This window comes from Scyliorhinus torazame, chromosome 17, assembly GCF_047496885.1.
Source record: "Scyliorhinus torazame isolate Kashiwa2021f chromosome 17, sScyTor2.1, whole genome shotgun sequence".
Lineage (NCBI taxonomy): Eukaryota > Metazoa > Chordata > Chondrichthyes > Carcharhiniformes > Scyliorhinidae > Scyliorhinus > Scyliorhinus torazame.
This window is the reverse complement of record NC_092723.1, coordinates 1,147,564-1,173,016: the sequence shown is the minus strand read 5'-3', so window position 1 is coordinate 1,173,016 and position 25,453 is coordinate 1,147,564. Positions and strand designations below refer to the sequence as shown.

General features: G+C 54.7%; 1 protein-coding gene across 1 annotated transcript in view; it reads left to right on the top strand.

The window, feature by feature from the left end:
* LOC140394546 (uncharacterized) overlaps window positions 1–21,549 on the top strand; it is a 71,152-nt gene extending 49,603 nt beyond the window's left edge. The window contains exons 6-7 of the mRNA XM_072481904.1: window positions 10,270–10,305; window positions 21,208–21,549. Coding sequence (XP_072338005.1) covers window positions 10,270–10,305; window positions 21,208–21,395 — 224 coding nt within the window. The 3' untranslated portion in view covers window positions 21,396–21,549. The remainder of the gene's footprint in view (window positions 1–10,269; window positions 10,306–21,207) is intronic.
* The last annotated feature ends 3,904 nt before the right edge of the window (window positions 21,550–25,453 follow it).

Here is a 25,453-nt window from a genome sequence, read left to right as displayed (position 1 = left end):
AGACACCGATCCCGAGGGGAACAACCCGATCCCGAGGGAGACACTCCGATCCCGAGGGAGAGACACCCCGATCCCGAGGGAGAGACACCGATCCCGAGGGGAACAACCCGATCCCGAGGGAGACACCCCGATCCCGAGGGAGACACCCCGATCCCGAGGGGGAACCTCCGATCCCGAGGGGGGACACCCCCATCCCGAGGGGGGGGGCGCCCCGATCCCGAGGGAAACACCCCGATCCCGAGGGGGAACCTCCGATCCCGAGGGAGACACCCCGATCCCGAGGGAAACACCCCGATCCCGAGGGGGAACCTCCGATCCCGAGGGGGACACCCCGATCCCGAGGGAGACACCCCGATCCCGAGGGGTGGGGCGCCCCGATCCCGAGGGAAACACCCCGATCCCGAGGGGGAACCTCCGATCCCGAGGGGGGAACCTCCAATCCCGAGGGAGACACCCCGATCCCGAGGGGGACATCCCGAGTGCATGGACTTGACACCGAGTCGTTCCCCGCGACACCTCCGGCCAAAGCAGCCAACCCCCTGCAAGCCGAACAGCTTTACAGAGATTTTTACCTCGCCGCTCTCCTCGCTCTCTTTCACTGTATCCCCGCCGCTCTCCTCGCTCTCTTTCACTGTGTCCCTGCCGCTCTCCTCGCTCTCTTTCACTGAGTCTCCGCCTCTCTCCTCGCGCTCTTTCTCTGTGTCTGCGCCGCTCTCCTCGCGCTCTTTCACTGTGTCCCCGCCGCTCTCCTCGCTCTCTTTCACTGTGCCCCCGCCGCTCTCCTCGCTCTCTTTCACTGTGTCCCTGCCGCTCTCCTCGCTCTCTTTCACTGAGTCCCCGCCGCTCTCCTCGCGCTCTTTCACTGTAAATACAGGTAAAAATAGACATTTAACCAGCAACCACTGCGCGCCACATGAGAACAGCAATCAGCCGTTATGGGCCTGTGCAAACAATTTAAATCTTTCCTACTTACCCAGCAGTCACTCTGTCCTCATTCCAACGGGATTCAGCTGGAAAAAATTTACTCCCCTTCACAGCAAGCACTCACTCAGCAGCCACTGCGCCCCACACGATAACACCTCAGGGAAAAGAAAAACTACTTACCAGTCACCAGCCAATCACTTATCTGCAGGCTGTGACGTCACGATTCAACTTCTTTCTACTTCTACCTGCCCTCGAGCCTCCCTCTTGATCTTTACTCTGCTGGTATCCTCACAGTGATTGTCTTTTTTTTTGGTTAGAGTTGGAGGTAGGGAGGGGAATACTGAAAAAGTGTTTTGGGTTTAAATGTCATTTGACAACAGCTCCTCCACAAACCTCCTTCAAGATACAGTGACCGCAATGCACTGATGCAAATTTTCCCCGCAACAGTCAATCAGCAGCTCCGCTCTACTGCCCTCTGCTGTATCTTCCATCGATCACCCACTGGACCTGGGGCATGCCAGCGATGGCAGTGAATCCTGCTGCCCGGGCATCTTGGTTTGCCTGGTCCAGGTTGATGGTTACCACCCGGGTGTCTAGGGCACCTGTCACAATGCAGATGCGCGTGTGTGCTGATGTCTATGCGATCCCAGACAGGTCCCTGCTCAGCCCCTGGAAAGAGCCAGAGGCAGAGAGGTTCAAGGCGATCGTCATCTTGTTGGCCACTGGGAGCAGAGGGGTCTTCTCCGTACCCCCACAGTTCCAGGTGCATCACCATCGGGCAGATGTGGTGCACAGCCTCCCCGGTGAGCCGGAGTTGGTGCCGACACAGGCTCCCCGCCAGCTCCTCGAAGGACAGGCGCCGACGGGACACACGGCCCTGATGCGGTGCCTCCTTCGCACCTCCTCCTCGGTCTGTTAGACGGACGGCACTCGAGCATCACCAGCTGGAACCTGCTGCTCGGGGACAGTTCCTATTGGGCAGGGACCTCTCCGAGCTGCTTTGCTCGTCCAGCCTCCTTGCATCAGCAAAGGCAGCAGCGGCCAAGTAGACAGCGAGATTTCTGGCTGTGCAGAGAAATTAATTCTTTGCAGAGGGGGCAAGAGACAGAGAATTAGGGTTAGGGTTAGAGTATCCCCTTCACCATCCAAAGCTATCAGGTTACACGGTCTCGTTGGGTTGTACTGCAGCATGACACCCCCCCCCCCCCCCCCCCCCCCCGCCCAAATCCCCTCCCCTCTCTCTGCCCGTTCGATATGCTGCTGACCGAAATGCACCCCTGTCCCCATCAGTGAGCAGGCACCTGGCCTGTGGGGAGCCTCTATCCTGTCACAAGGGTACCGGTGGCTGCTGTAACCCGTGTCAGCAATAGGCTCTGTGGCCCCTATCCTATTTCCCCCAGTGGGGTTACTGTGGGTCTCCACACTGGGTGGGCTGTGTGTTATCCCACCAGCAGGGTGGCACCTGGTTGTGCAGTGGAGGAGGTCACCGTGTGCCACCAATTGCCTCCGTGCTCAGAGGCTTGTGTGCGGGCAGGTCCTGCAGCTGGGGGTGAGGCAGGGAAGTGTGTGTCTGCTGGGAGCGTAGCTGCCGTGTGATGTGGGTCCTGGGTGTGACACACAGGTTGTGACAACCTGTCCGGGGGCTGGGTGGGTGGGAGCAGGGGCGCGGTGGGCAGGCAGGGCTTGGAGACAGCTGGGGCTAGCTGGGAGTGTGACTGGTGAGGTCTCTGCGCTGAGAGGGGCAGTGTGCCAGGGAGGGTGCCAATGGCCACGGAGCAGGGGTCCTGTGTTTGGGGTGAGCTCCCCTGCTTCCCCATGCAGCAACCAGGAGGGCCACTGAGCGGCGCATCCGCTCAAAATGTGCTTCCAATGCCTCGAGCTGAGCTTCTGAGTGGCAGCACCTGATTGGCCACTGATTGAGCTTGGCCACGCCCACCCCAGTGATGGCTACACCCACCCCAGTGATGGCCACGCCCATCCCAGTGATGGCCACGCCCACCCCGGTGCTGGGTCAACCGGGGTCGGAGGGTTTCCAGAGGGGTGCCTGGGGGGGGCTCCCGAATGACCAGAGGCTCTGTGAACATTTACAGGACACCGTGAGCAGGCAGCAGAGTGAGCAGCAAATCCTGAGCAATGGGGGCCTGATCCCGAGGGAGAGACACCCCCATCCCGAGGGAGAGACACCCCGATCCCGAGGGAGAGACACCGATCCCGAGGGAGAGACACCCCGATCCCGAGGGAGAGACACCGATCCCGAGGGAGAGACACCCCGATCCCGAGGGAGAGACACCGATCCCGAGGGAGAGACTCCCCATCCCGAGGGAGACACCCCCATCCCGAGGGAGACACCCCCATCCCGAGGGAGAGACACCCCCATCCCGAGGGAGAGACACCCCGATCCCGAGAGAGAGACACCCCGATCCCGAGGGAGAGACACCCCGATCCCGAGGGAGACACCCCGATCCCGAGGGAGACACACCCCGATCCCGAGGGAGAGACACCCCGATCCCGAGGGAGAGACACCCCGATCCCGAGGGGGGACACCCCGATCCCGAGGAAGCGACACCCCGATCCCGAGGGAGAGACACCCCGATCCCGAGGGAGAGACACCCCGATCCCGAGGGGGGACACCCCGATCCCGAGGGGGGACACCCCCATCCCGAGGGAGAGACACCCCGATCCCGAGGGAGAGACACCCCGATCCCGAGGGGGGACACCCCCATCCCGAGGGAGAGACACCCCGATCCCGAGGGAGAGACACCCCGATCCCGAGGGGAACACCCCGATCCCGAGGGAGAGACACCCCGATCCCGAGGGAGAGACACCGATCCCGAGGGAGAGACACCGATCCCGAGGGAGAGACACCCCGATCCTGAGGGAGAGACACCGATCCCGAGGGAGAGACACCCCGATTCCGAGGGAGAGACACCCCGATCCCGAGGGGGGACACCCCGATCCCGAGGGAGAGACACCGATCCCGAGGGAGAGACACCCCGATCCCGAGGGGGAGACACCCCGATCCCGAGGGGGAGACACCCTGATCCCGAGGGGGGACACCCCGATCCCGAGGGAGAGACACCGATCCCGAGGGAGACACCCCGATCCCGAGGGGGGACACCCCCATCCCGAGGGAGAGACACCCCGATCCCGAGGGAGAGACACCCCGATCCCGAGGGGGGACACCCCGATCCCGAGGGAAACACCCCGATCCCGAGGGAGAGACACCCCGATCCCGAGGGAGAGACACCCCGATCCCGAGGGGGGACACCCCCATCCCGAGGGGGGACACCCCGATCCCGAGGGGGGACACCCCCATCCCGAGGGAGAGACACCCCGATCCCGAGGGAGAGACACCCCGATCCCGAGGGGGGACACCCCCATCCCGAGGGAGAGACACCCCGATCCCGAGGGAGAGACACCCCGATCCCGAGGGGGGACACCCCGATCCCGAGGGGGGACACCCCGATCCCGAGGGAGAGACACCCCGATCCCGAGGGAGACAACCCGATCCCGAGGGAGACACCCCGATCCCGATGGAGAGACACCCCGATCCCGAGGGAGAGACACCCCGATCCCGAGGGAGAGACACCCCGATCCCGAGGGAGAGACACCCCGATCCCGAGGGAGAGATACCCCGATCCCGAGGGGGGACACCCCCATCCCGAGGGAGAGACACCCCGATCCCGAGGGGGGGACACCCCGATCCCGAGGGAGAGACACCCCGATCCCGAGGGAGAGACACCCCGATCCCGAGGGAGACACCCCGATCCCGAGGGAGAGACACCCCGATCCCGAGGGAGAGACACCCCGATCCCGAGGGAGAGACACCCCGATCCCGAGGGGGGACACCCCCATCCCGAGGGAGAGACACCCCGATCCCGAGGGAGAGACACCCCGATCCCGAGGGGGGACACCCCCATCCCGAGGGAGAGACACCCCGATCCCGAGGGAGAGACACCCCGATCCCGAGGGAGAGACACCGATCCCGAGGGAGAGACACCCCGATCCCGAGGGAGAGACACCCCGATCCCGAGGGAGAGACACCCCAATCCCGAGGGGGGACACCCCCATCCGAGGGAGAGACACCCCGATCCCGAGGGGGGGACACCCCGATCCCGAGGGAGAGACACCCCGATCCCGAGGGAGAGACACCCCGATCCCGAGGGAGACACCCCGATCCCGAGGGAGAGACACCCCGATCCCGAGGGAGAGACACCCCGATCCCGAGGGGGGACACCCCGATCCCGAGGAAGCGACACCCCGATCCCGAGGGAGAGACACCCCGATCCCGAGGGAGAGACACCGATCCCGAGGGGAACAACCCGATCCCGAGGGAGACACTCCGATCCCGAGGGAGAGACACCCCGATCCCGAGGGAGAGACACCGATCCCGAGGGGAACAACCCGATCCCGAGGGAGACACCCCGATCCCGAGGGAGACACCCCGATCCCGAGGGGGAACCTCCGATCCCGAGGGGGGACACCCCCATCCCGAGGGGGGGGGCGCCCCGATCCCGAGGGAAACACCCCGATCCCGAGGGGGAACCTCCGATCCCGAGGGAGACACCCCGATCCCGAGGGAAACACCCCGATCCCGAGGGGGAACCTCCGATCCCGAGGGGGACACCCCGATCCCGAGGGAGACACCCCGATCCCGAGGGGTGGGGCGCCCCGATCCCGAGGGAAACACCCCGATCCCGAGGGGGAACCTCCGATCCCGAGGGGGGAACCTCCAATCCCGAGGGAGACACCCCGATCCCGAGGGGGACATCCCGAGTGCATGGACTTGACACCGAGTCGTTCCCCGCGACACCTCCGGCCAAAGCAGCCAACCCCCTGCAAGCCGAACAGCTTTACAGAGATTTTTACCTTCTCGCTCCAGCTCAACTGCCAGGCCCCTCTTGTAAATACTTGCACCAATTCACACCCACGTGACCCTCATCTGAGAGAGGTGGAGCATTGCGTAGGGTGGAGCATCGCAGGGGGTGGAGCACCGCGGAGGATGGGGCATCGTGGATGGTGAGGTGTTGGGTGCTGTGAGGTACAGATGAACCAACACGGTTGCGATTGGTACAACGCAGTTTTATTCCAACTTGTTATTTACAGACCTGTCTTGTTACTCAGCACGTGGTGACTGTGTGAGTGTCTTGTTAATCAGGTCCTGTCCTTGTCTCCAGATGGCCTGTCCAGCAGGTGTCGTGTTTCTTGTCTTATACTGTGTCTGCTCTTGTCTGTGATTGGCTGTCGTGTTATGTGTGCTAATTGGTCTGTGAGTCTATCTATCATGATGTGTGTGTTTGAATATCATGACAGATGGGTGGGGCATCGCAGTGGGTGGTGCATCGCAGGGGGTGGAGCATCGTGGAGGGGTGGGGCATTGAAGGGGGTGGGGCATCGCAGAGGGGGTGGGGCATTGTGGAGGGGTGGGGCATCGCAGCGTGGGGGTGTGGCATCATGGAGGGGTGGGGCATTGAAGGGGTGGAGCATCGCAGGGGTGGTTGGGGGATCGCAGAGCGCGGAGAATTGCAGAGGGTGGAGCATCGCAGGGGGTGGGGCATCGCAGAGAGGGTGGGGCATCACGGAGGGGGTGGGGCATCATGGAGGGGTGGGGCATCGCAGCGTGGGGGTGTGGCATCATGGAGGGGTGGGGCATTGAAGGGGTGGAGCATCGCAGGGGTGGTTGGGGCATCGCAGAGCGCGGAGAATTGCAGAGGGTGGAGCATCGCAGGGGGTGGGGCATCGCAGAGAGGGTGGGGCATCACGGAGGGGTGGGGCATCGCAGGGGGTGGGGCATCGCAGAGAGGGTGGGGCATGGGCTCTCCAGCATCGGGCTGATGGCATCAGTGGGGAACAGGAACATTGCAACGGAATCGGCGGCGGGCACATTTTTGGAATAGCTGCAAATCTCCACCCGACTGCAATTGTGTCTGCAGGAGCTGGGAGGCGGAAATCCAGCCCATTGTCGATACTCACAACCCCATCGCAACACTGAGTTACCCACTTAAAAACTAATTCTTGGCTTAAAAGTTGGATGTTCCTTTATATTTGTTCAGAGACAGAAGGTGTATCCTGTTGGCGAATCCCTTTGGATATTCAGCTTTCCCAACTGAAGAAATCAATGCTGAGCCAATCCCTTTTCAATTATATTGTAGGAATAGTTAGTACAATAATGGCAGTTACAATATTGATGTTACTGACTGATTTCGGAGCCCCTCCCAGAGTTCAAATCAGGTCTGCATCATATTCGTTTTCCAGAATGTTAAAATTTTTAATATGAGCAAACATTTCAATGTGCCAGATGTTGGCAATTTTGAAGATTATTATTGACTGTGGTTCATTGGAGTAACATATGAACGGGAGCATTAGGGGGTGAGGTGAGAGTGACTGCCCTGTGCATCAGGGCAGCATTTGGCCGAGTGCGGCATCAAGGAGCCCGAGCTAAACTGGAGCCAATGGGAATCAGGGAAAACTCTCCCCTGGTTGGAGTCGTACCCGGCACAAAGGAAGATGGTTGTGGTGGTTGGAGGTCAATCATCTCAGCTCCAGGACATCACTGCAGGAGTTCCTCAGGGTCGTGGCTGGGCCCAACCATCTTCAGCTGCTTCACCTTCCATCATAAGGTCAGAAGTGGGGATGTTTGCGGGTGACTGCACCATGTTCAGCACCATTCGCCACTCCTCAGACACTGAAGCAGTCCCTGTCCAAATGCAGCGAAACCCGGACAGTATCCAGGCTTGGGCTGACAAGTTGCAAGTTACATTTGCGCCACACAAGTGCCAGGCAATGACCATAGAAGCATAGAAAATAGAAGCAGGAGGAGGCCATTCGGCCCTTCAAACCTGATCCACCATTCATGATCATGGCTGATCTACAAGTGCAATACTCTGATCCCACCGTCCCCCCATATCCCTTGATCTCTTTATCTCAAGAGCTATATCTAATTCCTTCTTGAAATTACACAGTAGTTTCGCCTCAACTACTTTCTGTGGCAGCGAATTCCACAAATTCACCACTCTCCGGGTGAAGAAAATTCTCCTCACCTCAGTCCGAAAGGATTTCCCTCTTATTCTCAAACTGTGACTCCTAGTTCAGTACTCCCCCACCATCAGGAACAATCTGTCCTGCAGCACGATAGCACAGTGGTTAGCTCTGTCGCTTCTCAGTGTGAGGGACCCAGGTTCGATTCCGGCTTGGGTCACTGTCTGTGCGGAGCCTGCACGTTCTCCCGTGTCTGTGTGGGTTTCCTCCGGGTTTTCCGGTTTCCACCCACAAGTTCCGGAAGACGTGCTTGTTAGGTGAATTGGACATTCTGAATTCTCCCTCAATGTACCCGAGCAGGCGCCAAAAGGGATTTTCACAGTAACTTCATTGCAGTGTTAATGGAAGCCTACTTATGACACTAGTAAAAATTATATCATGTTGCATGAGGACGCCAAGGTCTCGCTGAGTATCCACCTCTCCCAATTTACATCCATTCAAATAATAATCTGCCTTCTTATTTTTGCTACCAAAGTAGATAACCTCACAGTTATCCACATTATACTGGGTCTGCCACGCATGTGCCCACTCGCTCAGCCTGTCAAACTCCATCAAGAGAGGATCTAACCACCACGTCTTGACATTCAATGGCATTACCATCGCTGAATCCCCCACAATCAACATCCTGGGGGTTACCCTTGATCAGAAACTGAACTGGACCCAGCCACATTAATACTGTGGCTACCAGGGCAGGTCAGAGGCTAGGAATCCTGCGGAGAGTAACTCACCTCCTGATCCCCTAAAGCCTGTCCACCATTGTGAGTTCTGGGTATTATTTGAACTCAAATTCAATTTTGTTCATTGTAGCACCGTCAATATGACGCGAGGCAGGTTGAGGTAATGTCAATTGAAGGCTTTATTAAGCAGAACTTTATCCCCAGCAGCGTGGTTACAGAATGCAGCTGCTGAGGGAAATGGAGGGTAAACTGGGTTCTTATACCAGCATTTCTGGGTGGAGTCCAGTAGGTGGCAGATCCTATCAGGACCTGGCATCCCTCCACCAATAGCCTGTCGACACGTGGTGTACCGTATTACCCCTAATACATACCACCACATTCATTTAAGACTTTAACCAAAAAAGGAAACAGGAGCCAGCCGGTGAAGTAATTCAGGAAACTTAAGATATGAATTAATATTTACCAAAGTAGGGCAGCGAATTGGAATATGTATCACGCCTCTTGCTTTGTGGTTTGGTTTAGGATGCGAGGTGACATTCTGCTTCCGTCCCCTCCCCATAACCTCGGCGAGTCGCCTGCTTCCCTGTGCACAGCAAACTTCACTTTCAAACTTGGTGTGTTTTGCTCACTGAAAGCTTTTATTCATGAACCCTTTCTAAGTCACAGCCCGCATCATGATCAATGATGTTACTGTTTTCTGATAGGCCTGAATGAGGCAACACTAATTCTCAGTTGGCTTAAGGGGTGTGTGATCGATCTGTGATTGGTCTAGGCGGGCATGATTAATTTCCAATTGGTTTCCCGAGTGTGATGCTGATCTATAGATCCTTTCCCATAGACCTCTGACTGGCTCTCTAAAGTCTCAATTATTTGTGGGACCAGCCCTCTCATTAAATTTGTTTGTCTTCTCTTGCGAAGATCAATGGATGTTTCATGGTTGCTCATTTGTTCAGATGTGGGGATGTATGCTGCCTTATCCTTATGAATCGTGCCTTGATCACGTCATCTCGGGATTTGCTTACAAACTCCTCATTAAATCAAATCCTGATCAATGACAGTTTGAGAGGCCCTGTCCTTCTCTCTGTAGGTGTTGGGTTTGGACTGAGTCACTTCAATGTTAGAACAAAGACCAAAGAGGTAAAGTTGCTAACAACTTAAAATTAAGTATATATAATACAGAATGGGCAGCACGGTAGCATTGTGGATAGCACAATTGCTTCACAGCTCCAGGGTCCCAGGTTCGATTCCCGGCTTGGGTCACTGTCTGTGCGGAGTCTGCACGTTCTCCCCGTGTGTGCGTGGGTTTCCTCCGGGTGCTCCGGTTTCCTCCCACAGTCCAAAGATGTGCAGGTGAGATGGATTGGCCATGATAAATTGCCCCTTAGTGTCCAAAATTGCTCTTAGTGTTGGGTGGGGTTACTGGGTTATGGGGATAGGGTGGATGCATGGGCTTAGATAGGGTGCTATTTCCAAGAACCGGTGCAAACCCGATGGGCCGAATGGCCTCCTTCAGCACTGTAAATTCTATGATTTGTATGTTTTTTCAGTTGAAGTAAAAATAAAATCTATTTTTTAATGAATAAATTGAAATGCTAACGTCCCTTTAATATCACATTTTGTTTTTGTACAGGTTGCACTGTACCTCTGCTCTGTTCACTGAACCAACGTAAGTTTGCTGAGGAATTTGTCAATCTATTTCCATGCAGGAAGCATTTTAAATCCAAATGAAAGGCTTTGTTATTGGAATGTACTTTGCAATAATATTAGAGTTAAAAATAATACATGTCTTAAAATGACAGCAAACAATTACTCAGTCAGGATGCTTCCGTAAAAGTGATTAAGATTAGCTTACGGGGGCAGCACGGGTGGCGCAGTGGGTTAGCACTGCTGCCTCACGGCGCCGAGGTCCCAGGTTCGATCCCGGCTCTGGGTCACTGTCCATGTGGAGTTTGCACATTCTCCCCGTGTTTGCGGGGGTTTCGCCCCCACAACCCAAAGATGTGCAGGGTAGGTGGATTGGGCACGCTAAATTGCCCCTTCATTGGAAAAAATGAATTGGGCACACTAAAATTAAAAAAAAAGATCAGGGGCGCGATTCTCCGACCCCCCACCTGGTCGGAGAATCACCGGGGGCCGGTGTGAATCCCGCCCCCGCCGTGTCCCGAATTCTCCGCCACCGGAGATTCGGCGGGGGCGGGAATCGCTCCGTGCCGGTCAGCAGAAATCCCCCGGCGATTCTCCGGTCCGCGATGGGCCGAAGTCCTGCCGCTGTCAACCCACGCCAGCCAGCGTGGATTGAACCACCTTTTGAACAGCGGGACAAGGCGGCGCGGGTGGGCTCCGGGGTCCTGGGGGGTGCGGGGCGATCTGGCCCCGGAGGGTGGTCCCACGGTGGCCTGGCCCGCGATTGGGGCCCACCGATCCGCGGGTGGGCCTGTGCCGTGGGGGCACTCTTTTCCTTCCGCCTTCGCCACGGTCTCCACTATGGCGGAAGCGGAAGAGACACCCTCCACTGCGCATGCGCGGGGATGCCGTGAGCGGCCGCTGACACTCCCACACATGCACCGCACGGCAAAGTCATTTCCGCACCAGCCGGCGGGGCGGAAATCAGTCCGGCGCGGGTCTAGCCCCTCAAGGTGAGATGGCCCCAGTAAATGCAGCGGTGTCCAGGCATGGACCACCATTGCCTTGGCCCGCAAGGCAGCCATCTTGCTGCTCACCCCACTGACCACCCACTTTTGCCCATGGTTCTGCAGAGTGCCACCAGCTATATGGGTGCCCCCCAACCGTCCACCCCACCACCCCTGAACACAACCCCCATCCCCGCTCCCCACCCACCGTCAACTGGCCACCACCCACCGGCGGGGCATCACAGGGACCACCCAAGGCCAACGGCCACAGTAGCCCCTACAGCGGGGAAGCTGGACAGGGGCCACACAGAATGCCACTGGCAAGTCCAGTGCCAGCCGGCGATACCCATGGCAGAAGGGATGTGTGCCAGCGCCCGAGACCCCCACGTGTCAAGAACCAATGGGGCCAGGGGTGTGGGGATGGGAAACATGCGAAGGCATAGTCTGCAGTGCCATCCGGGACCACTATGTAGCTCGGTGGACCTGTTTGGTCATGGGATTGCAATGGATATTGGAATACAACCAGCAATGGTGGTCTTCCTGTTGATCGCCACAGCCCTGGGGGATGCCCTGCGGCTGTACGAGCGGGCGTTGCTCGAGGAGGAGCATAACCCAGAGGAACAGGAGGCAGTCGACCAGGATTGAGAGCCGGCTGCCCAACAGGCCGAGGAGGTGGAGGTGCCAAGGAGGCGCTACATGAGGCCTCGTGTGTACCAGCAGCGCCCGCCATTCAAGGACCTGCCAGACGGGCATACCGTCGAAGATTCCGGCTGAGCAGAGATACTGTGTGGCATTGTGCTGGTGGACAAGGATAAGAGTGGTCCTAGGGTGAATGTGCTAAATTGGGGGAAGGCTAATTAGAACAATATTAGGCGGGAACTGAAGAACCTAGATTGGGGGCGGATGTTTGGGGGTAAATCAACTTCTGACATGTGGGAGGCTTTCAAATATCAGTTGAAAGGAATTCAGGACCGGCATGTTCCTGTGAGGAAGAAGGATAAATACGGCAAATTTCGGGAACCTTGCAGAACGAGAGATAAAGAAAAAGGAGGCATTTGTCAGGGCTAAAAGGCTGGGAACAGACAAAGCCTGTGTGGAATATAAGGAAAGTACGAAGGAACTTAAGCAAGGAGTCAGGAGGGCTAGAAGGGGTCACGGAAAGTCATTGGCAAATAGGGTTAAGGAAAATCCCAAGGCTTTTTACACGTACATAAAAAGCAAGAGGGTAGCCAGGGAAAGGGTTGGCCCACTGAAGGATAGGCAAGGGAATCTATGTGTGGAGCCAGAGGAAATGGGCGAGGTACTAAATGAATACTTTGCATCAGTATTCACCAAAGAGAAGAAATTGGTAGATGTTGAGTCTGGAGAAGGGTGTGTAGATAGCCTGGGTCACATTGAGATCCAAAAAGACGAGGTGTTGGATGTCTCAAAAAATATTAAGGTAGATAAGTCCCCAGGGCCTGATGGGATCTACCCCAGAATACTGAAGGAGGCTAGAGAGGAAATTGCTGAGGCCTTTACAGAAATCTTTAGATCCTCACTGTCTTCAGGTGATGTCCCGGAGGACTGGAGAATAGCCAATGTTGTTCCTCTGTTTAAGAAGGGTAGCAAGGATAATCCAGGGAACTACAGGCCAGTGAGCTTTACTTCAGTGGTAGGGAAATTACTGGAGAGAATTCTTCACCCAAAGGGTTGTGAATCTATGGAATTCCTTGCCCAGTGAAGCAGTAGAGGCTCCTTCATTAAATGTTCTTAAGATAAAGATAGATAGTTTTTTGAAGAATAAAGGGATTAAGGGTTATGGTGTTCGGGCCGGAAAGTGGAGCTGAGTTCACAAAAGATCAGCCATGATCTCATTGAATGGTGGAGCAGGCTCGAGGGGCCAGATGGCCTACTCCTGCTCCTAGTTCTTATGTTCTTATGAGTCAGGATCTACTTCCTTTTGGAAGCAAATAGACGTATTAGTGAGAGGCAGCACGGTTTTGTGAAGGGAAAGTCGTGTCTCACTAACTTGACAAAGTTTTTCAAGGAGGTCACAAGGATAATTGATGCACGTAGGGCAGTGGATGTTGTCTATATGGACTTCAGTAAGGCCTTTGACAAGTTCCTTCATGGCAGACTGGTACAGAAGGTGAAGTCACACGGGATCAGAGGTGAGCTGGCAAGATGGATACAGAACTGGCTTGGTCATAGGTGGCAGAGAGTAGCAATGGAAGGGTGCTTTTCTGATTGGAGGGCTGTGACCAGTGGTTTTCCGCAGGATTCAGTGCTGGGACCTTTGCTGATCGAAGTATACATTAAAAAATTTGGAGGAAAATGTAACTGGTCTGATCAGTAAGTTTGTGGGTGACACAAAGGTTAGTGGAATTGTGGATAGCGATGAGGACTGTCAGAGGATACAGCAGGATTTAGATCGTTTGGAGACTTGGGCAGAGAGATGGCAGATGGAGTTTAATCCGGACAAATGTGAGGTAATGCATTTTGGAAGGTCTAATGCAGGTAGGGAATATACAATGAATGGTAGAACCCTCAAGAGTATTGAAAGTCAAAGAGATCTAGGTGTACAGGTCCACAGTGATGTGCAATCAATTACTCTCAAGACAAGGTGAGTCATAACTAATAGGCTTTAATCTGCTAGAACTCTTCCCCAGCAGCTTCGATACAGAAAGTGAAGGTTGCTGGGATGGCATCGGTTCTTATACTCCGCCTCTCAGGGCGGAGCTATGTACATCAGCCAATGGTAGACTCCTGGGTCCAGGCAATGGTCATCCACCTCTCAGGTACCGCAATACCTGGTATTACCACATTCACCCCCTGTTAATAAAGCCCGGCGGGGTGATGGCCAGCGTTAATGTCGCCTTTCGCATGGTAGGACCAGGTATTGAGGTGCCGTGATGTCGAGGGTAATAGCAAAGTGTTCATGGTGCAGCAATCAGTCGATCGGGTGACCTGGTCGTCCGTCTGGAGCGTCTGGGCTTCGGTTGTGATCCTGATGGGGGTCCCAGCGGTTGCGATTCCGGGAACGCGGTGTCATCCTCCCAGGCAGCTTCGTCATCCCTTGGTGGCGCTGTTGGGGCAAAGAGTGGGCAGGACGGGGGGGGCGCCTGTAGGGGGCGTCAGTGCTTGTTAGGGCCGAGGCAGGGGCGGCGGGAGTACTGACCCTCCGGTCAGGTGTTGCGGGGAGGGTGGGGGTGGGGGTACTGGTGCGGGTGCACGTGGGGCTCCTGCGGGCGCCAGGTCCCGAAGGGAGACCATGTCTTGGCGGCCGTCCGGGAATGCTACAGAGGCTTACTGGGGGTTGGCGTGCAGCAGGTGGACCCTCTCGACCAACGGGTCCGACTTGTGCGCCCTCGCATGTTTCCGAAGCAGGATGGGTCCGGGTGTCGCTAGCCAGGTTGGGAGCGAGGTCCCGGAGGAGGACTTCCTGGGGAAAACAAAGAGACGTTCATGAGGTGTCTGGTTTGTGGTAGTACAGAGCAGCGACCGGATTGAGTGAAGGGCATCCGAGAGGACTTCCGGCCAGCGGGAGACTGTGAAATTCCTGGACCACAGGGCCAGCAGGACAGTCTTCCAGACCGTGCCGTTCTCCCTCTCAACCTGCCCATTTCCCCGGGGGTTGTAACTGGTCGTCCTGCTGGAGGCGATGCCCTTGCTAAGCAGGAATTGACGCAGCTCATCGCTCATGAAGGAGGACCCCCTATCACTGTGTCTGTACGCGGGAAAACCGAACAATTTAATAATACCCTGGAGGGCCTTGATGACGGTGGTGGCGGTCATGTCTGGGCAGGGGATGGCGAATGGGAACCGGGAGTACTCGTCAATCACGTTCAGGAAGTACGTGTTGCGGTCGGTGGAGGGGAGGGGGCCTTTGAAGTCCATGCTGAGGCGTTCAAAGGGATGGGAAACCTTTATCAGGTGCGCCCTCTCTGGGCAGTAGAAGTGCGGTTTGCACTCCGCGCAGATTTGGCAGTCCCTGGTGACAGTCCTGACCTCCTCGATGGAGTAGGGCAGGTTGCGGGTCTCAATAAAATGCCAGAGACGAGTGAACCCCGGGTGGTAGAGGTCCTTGTGGAGGGATCGGAGGCGGTCCACTTGTGCGGTGGCACAAGTGCCGCGGGACAGGGCATCAGGAGTCTCTTTCAGCTTCCCCGGACGGTACAAGATCTCGCAATTGTAGGTGGAGAGTTCGATCCTCCACCGCAAGATCTTGTTATTCTTAATCTTGCCCCGCTGCGCATTATCGAACATGAAGGCAACCGACCGTTGGTCCGTGAGGAGAGTGAATCTCCTGCCGGCCAGGTAATGCCTCCAATGTCGCACAGCTTCTACTATGGCCTGGGCCTCCTTTTTGACCGAGGAGTGGCGGATTTCAGAAGCATGGAGGGTACGGGAGAAGAAAGCCACGGGCCTGCCTGCTTGACTTAGGGTGGCCGCCAGAGCTACGTCGGACGCATCGCTCTCGACCTGGAAGGGGAGGGACCCGTCGATGGCGCTCATCGTGGCTTTAGCAATGTCTGCTTTGATGCGGCAGAAGGCCTGGCGGGCCTCCGTCGACAGGGGGAAGGTTGTGGATTGGATTCGGGGTCGAGCTTTGTCTGCGTAATTAGGGACCCATTGTGCATAATAGCTAAAGAAGCCGAGGCAGCGTTTCAGGGCCTTGGAGCAGTGAGGGAGGGGGAACTCCATGAGGGGGCGCATGCGTTCGGGGTCGGGGCCTATGACTCCACTTCGCACCACGTAGCCTAGAATGGGTAGCCGGTCGGTGCTAAACACGCATTTCTCCTTATTGTAGGTCAGATTCAGGAGGTACGCGGTCTGGAGAAATTTTCGGAGGTTGGTGTCGTGGTCCTGCTGGTCATGGCCGCAGATGGTGACGTTATCAAGATACGGGAACGTTGCACGGAAGCCGTACCGGTCAACCATTCGGTCCATCTCTCGTTGGAAGACCGAGACCCCGTTCGTGACACCGAAGGGAACCCTTAAAAAGTGATAGAGCCGGCCATCTGCTTCGAAGGCAGTGTACTGGCGATCACCATTACGGAGGGGTAGCTGGTGGTAGGCAGAATTGAGATCCACCATGGAGAAAACCTTGTATTGCGCGATCCTGTTCACCAGGTCGGCTATACGGGGGAGAGGGTTCGCGTCCAGCTGCGTAAACCTGTTGATGGTCTGGCTGTAGTCGATGACCATCCTGTGTTTCTCCCCGGTCTTTACCACCACTACTTGAGCTCTCCAGGGGCTGTTGCTCACTTCGATGACCCCTTCCCTCAGCAGCCTTTGGACCTCTGACCTGATGAAGATCCGGTCCTGGGCACTGTAGCGTCTGCTCCTGGTGGCGACGGGTTTGCAATCCGGGGAGAGGTTCGCAAACAGGGAGGGCGGGTCGACCTTAAGGATCGCGAGGCCGCAGACAGTAAGTGGGGGTATAGGGCTGCCAAATTTAAAGGTCAGGCTTTGCAGATGGCACTGGAAATCCAGTCCAAGGAGGGTGGCTGCGCAGAGGTGCGGCAGGACGTACAGGCGGAAATTGTGGAATTCCCTGCCTTGGACAGTGAGGTTCGCGAGGCAGAACCCTTTAGGCCAGGGAGATCCTCTGGTTTACGGGATGGGTGACAAGAGAACAGCGCCTTACCGTGTCGGGGTGAACAAAGCTCTCCGTGCTCCCGGAGTCGATCAAGCACGACGTCACGTGGCCGTTGATGGAGATCGTCGTTGTAGCTTTCGCAAGCGTCAGGGGCTGACTCTGGTCCAGAATCACCAAGGCCAGCTGCAGTAATGGAGAGTTCGAGTTCTGGTCGGGCAGCGTGTAGTCGACCGAGCCGGGGGCCTGAGGCTCCATCCAAGATGGCGTGAGCCATGGGTCGCACATGGAGTCCGGGGACAAAGAAGATGGCGGTGGCGAGGGACAAAATGGCGGCGCCCACCCGTCCAGCGTGGTGGCCGGGGGGCAAAATGGCCGCGGGCGCAGATCGCACGCGGCCTGAGGATAGGGGGGGTGGCGGTGGGCACTGGACGGCCGGAGCCTGAAAGGGGGGCTGCCGATAGTCGCTGGAGACCGCGGCCATGGCGCGGGCCTGGCAGACCCCGACATAGTGGCCCTTCTTGCCGCACCCTTTGCAGTTGGCGGTGCGGGCCAGGCAGCGCGGGCGGAGATGATTCGCCTGCCCGCAGAAGAAACAGCGGTGTCCGGCGGTGGTAGCGGGTCGTCTCGCCGTGCAGGCTTGCGGGGTCAGGGGGAAGGTCTGAGGGGCTGCCGCAGAGGGGTGCCACGCAGCCCAGGTGGCCGCCGCGCGATTGGGAGCAAAGGACAGCGTGTTTTTATACGCAACGTCCATGGACCCCGCCAGGGCCCGTGCCTCAGTCAGTCCAAGAGTGTCCTTTTCTAGGAGCCTTCGGCAGATATCGGGGGAGGTCATACCTGCCACAAAAGCATCCCTGATCAAAAGTTCCGTGTGCTCGTTCCCCGAAACTGGCGGGAGCCACAGTTTCGGCCCAGCACCAGCAGCGCCCGGTAGCAGTTTTCCAACGTTTCCTCGGGGCTTTGCCTCCTAGTCGCCAGCATGTGACGAGTGTAGACCTGGTTCACAGGGGGATATAGTGTCCTTCTAGCAGCTCAATCGCTGCAGCATAATTCTCCGCCTCCTCGATCAGAGGGTAGATCCCAGGGCTGACCCGCGAGCGTAGAGGGTGCATTTTTTGTCTTTCCGTGGGGGTGTCGGCGGCCGTGTCGAGGTAGCCCTTAAAGCACGCCAGCCAATGTTTGAAGATAGCAGCAGTGTTGTCCGCGTGGGGGCTGAGCTGAAGGCACTCCGGTTTGAGACGGAGATCCATCCTTTCACTGAAGTTGTAGCAGATTAAATTGATGCGCAATCAATTACTCTCGAGACAAGGCGAGTCATAACTAATAGGCTTTAATCTGCTAGAACTCTTCCCCAGCAGCTTCGATACAGAAAGTGAAGGCTGCTGGGATGGCATCGGTTCTTATACTCCACCTCTCAGGGCGGAGCTATGTACATCAGCCAATGGTAGACTCCTGGGTCTAGCCAATGGTCATCCACCTCTCAGGTACCGCAATACCTGGTATTACCACACACAGGTCACTGAAAGGGGCAACACAGGTGGAGAGGGTAGTCAAGAAGGCATACGGCATGCTTGCCTTCATTGGCCGGGGCATTGAGTATAAGAATTGGCAAGTCATGTTGCAGCTGTATAGAACCTTAGTTAGGCCACACTTGGAGTATAGTGTTCAATTCTGGTCGCCACACTACCAGAAGGATGTGGAGGCTTTAGAGAGGGTGCAGAAGAGATTTACTAGGATGTTGCCTGGTATGGAGGGCATTAGCTATGAGGAGCTGTTGAATAAACTCGGTTTGTTCTCACTGGAACGGCGGAGGTTGGGGGCGACCTGATAGAGGTCTACAAAATTATGAGGGGCATAGACAGAATGGATAGTCAGAGGCTTTTCCCCAGGGTAGAGAGGTCAATTACTAGGGGGTATAGGTTTAAGGTGAGAGGGGCAAGGTTTAGAGTAGATGTACGAGGCAAGTGTTTTACACAGAGGGTAGTGGGTGCCTGGAACCCGCTACCGGAGGAGGTAGTGTAAGCAGGGACGATAGTGACATTTAAGGGGCATCTTGACAAATATATGAATAGGATGGGAATAGAGGGATATGGACCCAGGAAGTGTCGAGGATTGTAGTTTAGTCGGGCAGCATGGTCGGCACGGGCTTGGAGGGCCGAAGGGCCTGTTCCTGTGCTGTACATTTCTTTGTTCTTTGCCACATCTGCCAGGTGATGGCACACCCGGCACCGCGGAGCAATGGGGAAGGACACCAGCTCCCGGTGACCGTCAAGGTGATAGTTGCCCTGAATTTCTACACCATGGGGCCCTTCCTGGTGCTGAGTGGGGACTTGCCCGAGATCTCACAGAATTCGGTGCACAGGTGCCCCGTCGGGACGCTGTGATCACTTCCAGGTTCACCAACTCAGGGAACAGGTGCACGGACATCGCATCACACTCCTCAAACACCCCCCGCCCTGCAACCCCTTCCGTGATACCTACCTGCCGTACTACAGGGTGGGGGCCCTGGATTGGCAGTAACAGAGGGTCTGGTCCATGGGATGGTGGATCCCCAAATGGTACATCAGGAGTGGAGGTGGCCTGCTGTGATTCCCACCCTGCGACCTGGGTCCTTTTTGGCTGGCGTCTTCTACTTGGGTGTCCCAGGTGGCGTGGTGCACCCTGTTCTGACCGCTGCGCATATGATGCATAACACTGCAGTGAAGTTACTGTGAAAATCCCCTCGTCGCCACACTCCGGCGCCTGTTCGGGTACACTGAGGGAGAATTCAGAATGTCCAATTCACCTAACAGCACGTCTTTCAGGACTTGTGGGAGGGAACCGGAGCACCCGGAGGAAACCCACGCAGACACGGGGAGAACGTGCAGACTCCACACAGACAGTGACCTGAGACAAGATTTGAACCTGGGTCCCTGCCGCTGTGAAGCAACAGTGCTAACCACTGTGCTACCATGCTGCCCATGAGGAGGCAGCGCTTTGGTGGACGAGCTGCCTTACTGAGCACCAAAGTGACCAAAGCACCAAATGGAGGGAAAGCACGTGATTCATTGGGACATGGATTCAGGGCTGGATGCCCCTCGGTGTAAAAAATGTTCAACATGTAAAAAAATATTGACTTCTTCCCACTTTGGAACCTGTTAGCTTGTGCACTAACGCATACCTGAGTATACGGATTGAATATTTGTTCCTGGCCCTCCTTGGCCATGATAATAAATGGTCAAGGAGCAAATGGACTGCTAATTAGAGGATAGTGGGTTCCCGCTGCCACCTCCCATCCTCCCTTTGAAAACTGCATTGTGTCCCAGAGGTAGCGAGGTCCATGTGCCGTCCTCTGGCAATGAGATTTCAAATCGCACCAATGCCCCTTCCCCTCCTCACTGCCAATTGAAAATTTTGGCCCAAATTTCCACTGAAAATCAAAGAACATAGAACATAGAACAGTACAGCACAGTACAGGCCCTTCAGCCCACGATGTTGTGGCCGGCCATTTATCCTAATCTAAGATCAACCTAACCTACACCCCTTCAATTTACTGCTGTCCATGTGCCTGTCTAAGAGTCGCTTAAATGTCCCTAATGACTCTGACTCCACCACCTCCGCTGGCCGTGCATTCCACACACCCACCACTCTCTGTGTAAAGAACCTACCTCTGACACCTCCCCAATACCTTCCTCCAATCACCTTAAAATTATGTCCCCTCATGACAGCCATTTCCACCCTGGGGAAAAGTCTCTGGCTATCTACTCTATCCATGCCTCTCATCACCTTGTTCACCTCTATTAAGAGTATTGAGGGTGGGAGTTCTGCCCAGGTCCCTCTCTCTGCACGACTCCAACTGCTGGTCAGCTGACTCAGTGTAGAACAGCGTTCAAACTCAGGACCGGTGTGACTTTTTCTCACTCGTGTGGAGGCGATTATTTTCACCGACATCCAGTGCATAATCTGGGGCCTTGCCGATTCCTTTGACGAGCTCCAGAGCATATTTCAAGAAACCCTCCACCCTTGTTACATTTGCCTTTGACAATCACCTATTGTTTATGATTTAATTTGCAAATATATTCAAATTTTAATTGTTCAAACAGTGTACGATTGGTAATTGTAAATAAGTGATTTTTAAAAAATGTATTAATTTGTAGGACATGAGCCAATATTTATTGTCCATCTCTCATTGGCCTTGAGAAGGTGGTGATATTTACAAGCAGAGAATAATACTTCCTGGTCAAGGAATATATGGGTAGGAATATAATTGAAATATAAATTTTAATATTGTGAACTTGAATTAGTTTGAAACTTGCCGTATGTTGTAATCCTGCAGTTTAAGTGGCATTGTCGTCTAAACTCTTTTTTCTGAATTCAGCATGTGTCTTCAGCAAGAATAATCTGAGCACCATTCTTACGACAGCTGGAGAAATCCTTAAAATGCAGACCAAAGCTCTTGAATATCGCCAGAAACTCCTCAGACACAACCAACATCTTCTGGAGCAGATGGTGGATCTGCTTGAAACAGTTAAGCGATTCGCTGTACCAAGGATTTATAATTCTTAAACAATTGCTGAATTGCTTATTTTGAACACAAACACATCACCATTGTGAATGCCAAATAATCTTTTGGAAAGCATTGCAATCTCACCTTAATTACTCTTTGCTGTCACTGGGTTTCAGGAATTTACTGTAAAACAAGAATAAAATCCTGGCAATACTGTGTGTAAAGCATGTTTTTGCTGCAGAGATTGAACCAAAATAGTCTCTGGAGTGTTTTACATAGATTTATGCACCCACCTGGCCCATGTCAATGTATGTTCCACATAATAATAATAATCTTTATTGTCACAAGTTGCCTTACATTAACACTGTAATGAAGTTATTGTGAAAAGCCCCTCGACTCCACACTCTGGCGCCTGTTCGGGTTCACAGGGAGAATTCAGAATGTTCAAATTACCCAACAGCACGTCTTTCGGGACTTGTGAGAGGAAACTGGAGCACCCGGAGGAAACTCACGCAGACACGGGGAGAACGTGCAGACTCCGCACAGACAGTGACCCAAGCTGGGAATCGAACCTGGGACCCTGGCGCTGTGAAGCAACAGTGCTAACCACTGTGCTACCTTGCTGCATCACCCTCCTCCCACCACATTTCATTGAATCTTATTAGCATAATAATAATTAATTACATTTAAATCACTCTTTCAATGTAGCAAAACCTCCCAAGGTGCTTCACAGCAAGATTATCAAACAAACTGTGATACCAAGCTATGGAGCCAAATATTTGTTTACAAAAGGAACATCTTCAAAGTGAGATGGGAAGTAGGAAATGCTTAGAAATCTAGGTGGGGAATTCCAAGGTTGAGGCTGCGGAGTGAGCAAAATTAAGGGTGTCAAGGATGCAGGAATTGGAGGAGTGCAGATGTCTTGGAGGACTGTCGGGTGGGGGATGTTACAGAAATATGGGGAAGGCCACAGACCACCTGTCTCTGCTGGAGAGGTAGCCTTATAGAAATGTAAATACAATGCATTTCAGTAGATCCATTTACAGGGGTTTGTGACATTCTTAGTTGTGAAATTTCAGAAAAGGATGCATGTTTAAAATGCAGTCCATACTGGAACTTTCCAGAAATAGTCACTGGCAATACCAGATGCCAGGTGACTCATGGCATCCATCTTTAGTCAGTGTCTATTCTTGTCTTGAGTACATGATCAGCTGGTAAAATTACAGGTCAATATCACTCAGGTATGTATCACATCACTGTGGCAGGAGTGATGTGATTTTACAACCTGTAACATCAGGAATTGGTGTTGTTTACTGGTTTGAAAGTCGATGCCAAATTCAACCAAGCGAGGGAAAGAATAACTCAGGATCAAGGAATTGGAGATTAGTGAGCTCAGGAACTGGGGAATAGGGTGTTGTGGAAGAGATCACAAAGGCAGTGTAAGACTTTAGCTGCAGATAGACATGGGGCTGGGGAAGAAGTAAATTCAAGCATTCAACAGTGGGTGGTGGATTTCGGGGGAGGGGGGGCTGTTAAACAAATGGGGAGATGCTAGAAGAAATTAAGAGACTGAATGTGGGGGTGACATTGTTATTACCGCAAGAAATGGAGTGTCTAGTGTTATGGGCCAGGGTTTAGAAAACTCCAAAGTATATTATGGAGTTCACCTGACCTAAAACTGTTTCTAGATTTTGGCTGGGATGAGCAGAAGTTCCTGTCCTTCAGGTGTTATTCAATAGAGTTCTTAGGTGCTTTTAATCAAAAAAACAAGCTTTATTCTAAGAATTTAGTTAACATTTGTATAAACACACACAGTAAGGATTATTATCAACTACATATATAAAGACCCCACACAGCTACCGTAATCTATGTATAACCCTTAATGAATTCCCCCTTAACTGTTCCAATTCAATAACGAGGTCCCATAAACCAAAAACCCCTTTTTACCAAAATAGTCAGTAACTATAATCATTGGGTTTCTTCCTTGTAATAACTCTTTAAAATTGAAAATAGAGAGACAGGCCAAGACACTTCTCTGTCTGAGTCTACAGCAGCCAAAATGTGAAAACAAAAGTAAAAACTCACAAACCAGCTCCAAAACTCAAAGCGAAAGTAAAACCAACTCCCAAAGCCACAGCCCAGCTCCACCCACACAATGACATCACTGAAGCCATGTGATAAGACAAAAACATGTCTTAAAGGGACACCCCCATGACACTGGCAATTCAGAGAGAGGTGTCCTCGTGAATAATATTGAGGGTGCGATTCTCCGGCCTCATTACGCTCTCGCTCAAGCAAAACGAGGCTGGTGAATAGCGGGAGAGACCAAAAACGAGAACTGCGGCAGGCGCCAAACAGTTTGCGATGCAACCGGCATGCTCCCATAGGTGAAGTCGGGATCTCGCTGTAGCATGGCAAGAAAGCAATTTTCACCACTTAAGCTGAAGGCTATTGCAAATCGGGAATTGGCAATCGTGGTTAAGTGAGTACTTCACACAACCCAAGTGGATTCCCGTTGGTGGGCGGGCCATTAGCATGTTGAGTCATTGCCCAGCATCCCAATCAGGCCGTGATACCTGGACACTGCGGGACGCAACATCACACACGCAGCACCAACATCAGAACACCCAGGGGATGGGTCACAGCTCCGGGGACATGTCCATGGCCGGGGGCTGGGTGAGCACCACGGGGAGGGGAGGTTACCTGGAGAGATGGCCCAAGGGTTTGGAGGCCAGTCCGCATTGCCAAAGAAAGTGAGATTCAGAGGGCAATGTCAGCGTCACTCCAGCGGGTCCACAGCCAATTAGAGGAGTCCCAGAGGCTGCGGGCGCAGGAGATGGTGCCGGCAATGCGTGGCACCGAGGCCAACACTGCCAGGGTGGCGACCGCAGTGGAGAAGAAAGTGAGAGAGGCATCATAATTGTTGTGCACAAGTGTGTTCAATGTGTAATACAACTCCCTACTCTCCCGGGGTGCCACCCTCCCAACCCTCACCTCCTTCCCCACCCCCTCTCACCCCCTCCCCCGGTGCCCTCAGTGATCCTCGATTTGCTTGCTTCTTGCAGCTCTACCGCTTGTTTAGGCGTGTCCCCAGGATGCACATCTAAGTGGAGGCAGCCAGCTGCTGACCAAGGCGTCGCAGAGTCGTTGACCGTCATGACTGAAGATCTCGGCAGAATGTCCGCCCCGCTGAGGGATGTGACCTTTGATGCCCCTGTTGGGCATCCTCTGGGGGCTCTGAGGCCGAAGGGCCGCGGCTGACCTGCCGATGCGCAGGGATAGCCATGCCGCCCTGTCCCATGCGCTGACCCTGAGACAAAGAACAATACAGCACGGGAACAGGCCCTTCGGCCCTCCAAGCCTGTGCCGGTCATGACACCAACCTTGGCCAAAACCCTCAGCACTTCCCTGTGCCGTATCCTCTATACCCGTCCTATCCATGTGTTTGTCAATATGCCTCTTGAACTCCGTTAATGTATCTACTTCCACAGCCTCCCCTGGCAATGTGTTCCAGGCTCTCACCCTGACCTCATCAGAGGGGTGGAACTCTGTGGAGCTGGTGGCCACCATCACCACTCCATGGGACAAGTCCGGGTTGGCACCCAGCGCCCCCTCCTCCCGGTCGGTGCCCACAGGACCCTGGGTTTCAGCTCAGAATGGAAGGGCAGATGGTTTGAGCCCCAGCTGCCTCTGCATCATCTGGCTCTGCCAGCTCTGGCGGTTCCCCATGGTCTGCACCATCGTGTCAACTCCCATGGTGCGAGGAGAGTGGGACATGTCCTGCAGAACCTCATCACGATCGAACTGGAATTGGGTCACATCTCCCAGTGAGGCGGACATTCTGCCGAGATCCTCAGAAATGGACGTCACTGACTCCGATGCCTTGGACACCTTCACTAATGGTGGCGACATTGTGCACCAGTTCTCCACTGCGGTCGCCACCCTCGCAATGTTGGCATCAGTGCATTGTTGGCGACACCTCCTGCACCCGTAGCCTTTGGGGCTCCTCCAAGCGGCTATGGACCTGCTGGAGTGACGCTGACACCTCCCCCTGAATGTCCCGGCCGCTCCCTATCGTCTCCATCAGCTCCGGGTAACCCCGTTCCAGAGGCTCAGC